This window comes from Atta colombica, unplaced genomic scaffold (genome assembly GCF_001594045.1).
Source record: "Atta colombica isolate Treedump-2 unplaced genomic scaffold, Acol1.0 scaffold222, whole genome shotgun sequence".
Taxonomy (NCBI): Eukaryota; Metazoa; Arthropoda; class Insecta; order Hymenoptera; family Formicidae; genus Atta; species Atta colombica.
Window position 1 is genome coordinate 47280 of NW_017259319.1, and position 7362 is coordinate 54641.

At 35.3% G+C, this 7362-nt stretch overlaps 1 protein-coding gene across 1 annotated transcript in view; it reads left to right on the forward strand.

Annotated features, from left to right (window-relative positions):
- The window catches only part of LOC108687967, a 34732-nt gene that overhangs the window by 17913 nt on the left and 9457 nt on the right, over positions 1–7362 (forward strand). Inside the window, exons 3-4 of the mRNA XM_018194015.1 lie at positions 5816–6116; positions 6550–6648. Coding sequence (XP_018049504.1) covers positions 5816–6116; positions 6550–6648 — 400 coding nt within the window. The remainder of the gene's footprint in view (positions 1–5815; positions 6117–6549; positions 6649–7362) is intronic.

Below are 7362 nucleotides of genomic sequence, written 5' to 3' on the forward strand. Positions count from 1 at the left end.
TAATTACTGTTCTTTCTATAATGTTGCTATTCGAAATTCGTTCGTTTTCATCATTATTGTGGTGCTTTGAATTGATTTTGAAAAACCAGAAGAATCTCTCCTTACTCGCTCGAATGTTTTTCGATTTGGAAATGAAATTGTTACCAATTTTTATACTTTTTCATGGGAATTAATTAGTTGGATAAATTGAGAAATTTCTCTTAGATGCCGGTTTTTCGATTATCGATCTTCATCATATAGGGATCTTCATGAACTTAGCCTCTGCGCGGGGCAAAAGTGCGCGTCTCAAGGCTACTTCAAGCGTAAATCGCATATTATCATACTAATTGACTCGTAAATCGACACTGAATGTTCTTTTAGTGCGAGAAATTGTTTGAGTCTCCCACTCAACTTGTCCTTCAAGCAGATTTTCCCGCTACGAACATATGGCGAGACAATAAAAGAATATGTCTCCCTTAATATTTTTCACGGGGGCGTCTCAGGAATTCACCATTGCTTTCCTGGAAGATTCTTTTCAATTTAGTTTTATGAAGAATTTATTTCAAAATTTATTTTATGTCAGACATATCAGTTAGAAAGCCGTTACCAAGGAATTATTTTATTGAAGTGACTTATGGCGGATCTTTCTAAAATAAAATTTACTTCTTATAGTGTTCCTTGACGTTTTGTTTGCGCAAGAAATGAACGGGGGATGTGCAAAGTGCGCTCGTATCCTCGAGTACTTCGTGCAAATTCTCTCCCTGTTGCAAAGCGATGAATTCTTCCCGAGCGTTTCTTGGCACTTGGAATAAAATAACGAGCGCGTCAAATTTTATCGCCGCGTTCTCGCACGGCCGCGTAATATATCGATCACTTTACTTTTGCTGGCTTGTCGCCGCTAATAATAGCGTTTAGCCCACTGCGCGCCGTGGCGCCGGCCGAAATAGCGCGCCATCGCGCGAGAACGTGCGCGCGCGCGCATAGCCAAAAATTTGAAAAAGAAACCAGCTGCCGGAAGTGCTTTCTGTATAGAACCGGATTATTTTTTTTTTTTGCGGTACAGAGACAATTTACATAAAATGAAATCACATTCACGTCTATTTTCCGTTTCCGTTCAACTTTTCTCTTCGAGTTCTCCCTTTTATACAGCTTCCTTTTCTCTTTTTCGAAAGAAGCCGCGTCTTTTATCAAAGGATTCGACTGTTTGAAATGTACATTGCATGGATATAGAGAATTCGCAGCATAACGTGACATTTAAATTTTACGTTGACATCTCTCTCGCTTTTATAGGATTTTATATTTAAAGAATATGTACATTTAACATGTATATTTATAAAGAATATATTTCACTTTCCAATATTTTTAAATCTGTACACGGAAAGTATATGATTTTTGCTAACGTATTTAAAAATTTGGCTAGATATCTGAAAATAATTTTATTGGACCATCAAAATAATTATGTAAGATGTTCAAACTTATATAGTTGTTAGAATGTCAAAATTTTTTGCAGCATTACTTATGCTTGTATATGCAATTATTTTGATATGATTCAACAAAATGATTTTCAAATCGGTATCTAGCTAAATTTTTGGATATTTTAGCAAAAATTCTTTCCTTAAACGAGACTATAAATCCAAGACCAGATCGTTAAATTACATTAGTTCACAAGATTTTGTGCAAGAAATGAAGATTATTTCTAGAATAATTTTCGATGCTGATTCCGAATCTGTCATGTTTCCATTAGATCTGGATTTTGAGATATAAGAAGAAAAAATATATATTTTTTTCAATATGTAGTTGTTTTGAAATTATAAAAACAATTATAATAACAAATCAGAAGTGAGAGATTAATTTTTGTTGTTTTATACTTTAAGTCGATTTCACGTATTAGAGTATAATAATAATTGCCACGTTTTTATCCTAATATCTGTAATAATAACATTTCTCAATTATCATCAAATCCTGGTGAAAATGTGATGAACTTTGTTCGCATCTAGGGATCCTAAAACAGAATCTGATCATGCAGTTTTGTTAAAATCAGAGCGAAAAAGAGTGTATAAATATATCTCTTTTTTATATCTCGTTTTAATTTATATTATCTTATTCATTGTAAATTACTAAAGCTGAAAAATATTGGACTGTTCAAAAGTTTGCCATGGCCAAACTCTGTTATAGGATCTCTAATCGCACCTAAATTCAGAAAGAAATGATATATCTATCTGAAAAATTGATACATCTTAAAATTGACATGTTATATTTGAAAACTTTGACCTGATGAAATTTATTTGATGGCAGATTCAAATTTAGCACACAAAAAATACGTTAAAAGAATTGGTTCCTTTTCTCGTATTAAAAATTAATCAAAATTTGTAAAGTAGTGTTATAGGTGACGAAAAACGTAATTTTCTCGATCAGATACATCGATGGTGCGTTAAAACAATATTCTGATCAAGTCTGTTTGTGTTATGCTTGTAACGTGAATTTTGTAGCACAAATGCGGGGAATTTAAATTACGATGCGAACATGGAAAAAAAAACTGTGCTCAAGTGATTCAGGATAATATTAATAGATGATTTCCTGGATCTATTCACGATTGCATCGATATTGATCGATTAACATAGATCGATAAAGATAACGTGATTATCGCTCGACGATTATCTCATCAAGCGCGCCCAGCAGCAAATGTGCAATTCACTGACATATATCATTCTACATCGCACGAAGGTTGCGAACATTTTTAACTCTCATCTCTATAATCGCGAGCGGCTTGTTAGCACATTTGACGAGTTCTTAACACATTTGCATGTTTCACGAGAGGTAGACGCTAAGAAATGTAGAAATACAGAATTTTCATCATTTTACTTCGTACGAACGAATGAGAGTTATGTTTTAGTTGTGATTATATTTACAGTTTTTGCATAAGCTATTCTATAATTATCATATTTGTTTCAGCTATAATTTTAGCTGTTTTTTTTAAGTAGCCGCTTCGAGGCTCTCTCAAAAAATATTTAATGATAGATATAATTATATAGAGCAACGTATATATACATATTTTTTATTGTTTTTTTAAAGGAGAATTATTTTAAATTTACGCTCTTGTGCCGATATTTTTTGGCATTTTAGATAAATAATTTTTCTCCAGCAAAAATATTTCGCGATCTAGTAATACTTTTTTTTGTTTCTCTCTTCTTTATTATTTAAAATATGCGAAACGACACGTCGAGCAGCTACTGTATCGACATTCCACAAGTGGCATTCCTGGACAATCAAAGACACCGATCCAAACCATTAACATGCGATATGACGTATTCTCCGCAACAGAGATACGGATTCGCAATTGAAGTGACTGTAACGGATGACAAAAGCCTTTCGGGTTCTCTCGAAAGTCTCCATTACACGAATGCGACTTGCATCGCAAACTTGCGAACCGCGGGGTGCATTATACCTCTTCGCCGAGCGCCGGTGCAGGTATTGTGCAGCGGTGCACACTCGACACCTGTTGCCTTGGCCGTGCTCTAGGGAAAACGAGATGCCTGCTGGGAGAGAGAACGCAGAGAAAGAGAGCGAGCGAGAGGGTCGTAACGACGCGTATAAATTACGATCGCCCGTTCGGCGGCGTGTGTTCACCCCTTTTACGAGCGTGGTGCTCCCGACTCCTCAACGTCCCCCTTGACTGATTTACCGCTGTGGTACCTGCGAATTATCTCTCTCCTTTTCGCTCTTTTTGCGATATTCGCCATTCTTAGAGAGTATTTTCCGCGGCTTCGTTCGCGAAAAGTGAGGCACGCTGTAATTTACAACGCGAACGATCGCGAGCGATCTCCGTGGGGCTGAACTCAGAAAGTCTGAAACTTGCAGTAAATTTATTGAACAGATCATATACCAATACTGGATACTAACTTAAAAACACATAAAAAGCGTACATAATCATATAATTACGGAATAAAATGCAAATGTATTCTGGTGTGCGGTATCGATTGATTTTTTTTTTATAATCAACGATAAAAAAACACTTCCTCAAGAATTAAGAAAAATTGAAACTCTCTCAATAGAGAATCTGCCAGTTACTATTGAATTATATTCATAAAAAAAAACTAAAAAATTGATTAAAACGAATATTTTAAGGATATTTTGTATTATAATATCTAAAAATATTAGCCAAAAAATGTTTGTCTTGTCTTAAATACGTCTTGAAATAACTGCAAAAAACAGAATAAATAAGTTAGCTTATAATGACTTTATGCAACAAAATGACATATTTTGTTGCAATTTTATATATAACTTTTAAATGAATGAATGGATCTGAAACTTTTGTACGAATATTTATTAGTATATATAAAAAAATTTGATTTAATTCGTATGCTATGACTTCAGATTTGCAAATAAGTACTTTTGCTTAAAAATGTGATTTTTCAAAAAAATCAAAGCAAACAAAATAATTAACTTTTAAATCAGTAAGAAGACTGAGCTTAAATTTTTACACAGATACTCAGACTTAATAATAGAATAATCTATGAAATATTTTATGTCTTTAGCAATGCTTTCAGATATCCTTAAACGATCACATCGAAAAATCACGACTAATTTAATTTTTTATAGAATTTTGCGGTCATATCGCGATATTACAAGCGAAGCATTTTGACGAAGAACTGGCAAAATTATTCTATTTGTGAATGACCAGATGATGATTTCCGTTGAAAAAGTGGGCCAGTGGATCTTAATCGGTCCGCTATCTCCGAAACGTTGAACTCTTGTTAGCGCCTGGGTTATTTATGACAAGAGTATTATTTTCCCTCATTAGTCACTGTGTAACTGTCTCCACGCTTGACTTTGTCACGCGTTATATACCCGCTCTTTATAGTCGCGCCGTCGCGATCTTAACTTGCGCTACATTCTAGCAGATTTACAACTGTCATACTTGCACGTTTTCACCGTCAGCGCGGCGGAAGAGTCTCTTTCGGTCCGTGATTCTGTAGAATTGGTCCCGAAGGACTCCGCCATTTTCTGTGACGCGAACGACATTAAATCGATGAAAAGTTACATGTCTGAAGTTGTCTTCAAGTCGAAAAATCATCATTTTACAGCTTTTATATTATAGAATCTTAATAAAATATTTATTGTATGCAATATATTACATACATTACGTTTCAATATGATACAAGTATAGTGATATTTCTGAATTAATTGAATCGATCTTGAAAATACAGTTATTTAAATTTATTGGAATTCAAATTTTGCAAACATTATTCTCATGCTTTAATTTTACTTTTTCTTTCATCGAATATTTTTAATAATATTCAATGATGTGAGGCATTCTTTTTTTTTATGGAACAGATTTTGGAGAATATTTTTATTTCTAAACTACACAGCTCACTTCATCCAAGGAACGTTTTGAGAATATTCTTTGAACATATTTAAAACGTCTCTTGATAGTGCTATATATATTGTAGAATTAGCGCCTTTATTATGAAAAGCCACTGTGATGAGTTATAATGATTTATCAAAAATTTACGTGAAAAACATTAATATCATAAAGTCATATTTTTATATCATAAACATAAATTTTAATATTTGAAATTATCATTTATGATAATATATTTATTTATTCGAATCATGCAAGTAAAATTAAACATTTAAATGTATGAAGCAGAATATCGTTCTTTCATTAGATTAGCATTTCATTTCTCCTTGCAATGTTTTTTTTTTCTATTTGGAGTTCCATCGTCGTCGCGAGAAGATTAAATTCAAACCGTAACATGTCTTAAAAGAACCGGATCGGTGTGTCTTCCTCCATTCGAGTGCATGCGAGACATCGTCGTATGATTTCTTGTTGCAGAATATGGGTATAAAAGATGAATTTCATCAGAGAAACATTTTGGTGTGCATCGAGGAACTCTGCAAAACGTTGCCACCGCCTCCGGTGGCGATGGAGACGATGGGTTCGACGGTCAACACGACGACGTCGACACCCGGCGTCACCGTCGAATCGGCCTGTTCTCTCGGAGTCAACTATCCGGGCAACAACCTGGCCAATAACGCGCACAACCTCGTGCCGCACAGCTTCAGCGTGTTGGAGAAGTGTGGCAAATGCCATAAATACCTCAGGGGCCTCTTACATCAGGGCTTCCTCTGCCAAGGTACGTTTCCTTTGTTGACCTTTGTTAAATCTTAATCTGGATATCTTTTTGAATAAATTGAACTTTACTGGGGACTTGCGAAAGAACTCGATTGAATCACTTCGTATTTTAATTCCTTCGCCGACTTCCTTAGCGCTCTTGAAAGAATTACAAATTATATTGCTCTATTTTTAATTAATTCTTTAGATTAATGACCGTTCTTAATGAATTTATACACAACATGTGTATCTTTCAAAAATTATATAACCAGTAAAGATTTTTATATGAAAGTTGTCAAATTCCATCATCGTTAAATATCTAACATTCGTGTTTATTCTTGCATGACAATTGCTCTGAATAAAATTCTGAAACCAGTACAAGTGAACTAGAAAAAAAAGGAAACTATGTGCGTTTTTTCGCGTTGTTGATCTCGCGAATTTTCTACGTTGCGCAGATTGCGGGCTGGTCTCTCACAGGACGTGTTCAGCGACGGGTTTACCTTCCAATTGCATATCGGTCGACTCGGACAATCGTATCAGCAGGTTTACTTCAGGTAAGTCACGTCGCTCGGATTGTCGCAGTTGCCGTTGCAAATTTTACAGCGTGGCACCGCCCATTAATCCTTCATCGTGTCTCTAATGTATAGAACACGGAAAGACGCTGAAAAATTTAGTTGTCTCTTCAAAGACGGGAGTGACATTGCGTCAGAAACACGATTGCTAGCATCATAACCAGCTGCGTGGCAATATGCGTATGCGAGTTACAAAGTTGACGGCAAGGACGCCCATTCTGGCGCCTGACCGCTCGCACCTCGTTATGATAACCTGGATCATTTTACGGAGACTTGCACCTCATGGCTGACGGCTTTCTTCCATTGAAATCCCTCCGCGCCGCGGTCGCGTAGGAGTCGCCTCACTTGTTGGCATTTAATGATCCTTAACCGAGAATACCAGTTTCAATATGGGTTTTGCAGGTCTTGCTTTGCAATGTGTTCTACACTTCGCAAAAACTAATATCCATGGTGTGACGTTGCAAGAATACGGTAGTCTACAGCATTTCAGCGGATTGAATTTATTCCGATTCGATCATTGCGATTGTACTTCCGCATACAAAACTTCCGTATACAAAACATTAAAATGTATTCGTTCTCAGAGTAACGAAACAGTTTTCGGGAGGAATCGATGTTAAGAGAGATTTTGTAAGATTTTTTTATACTTTGTGACAGATATGTATTATTAAAAAAGTATAAAATATATTTTATATATAT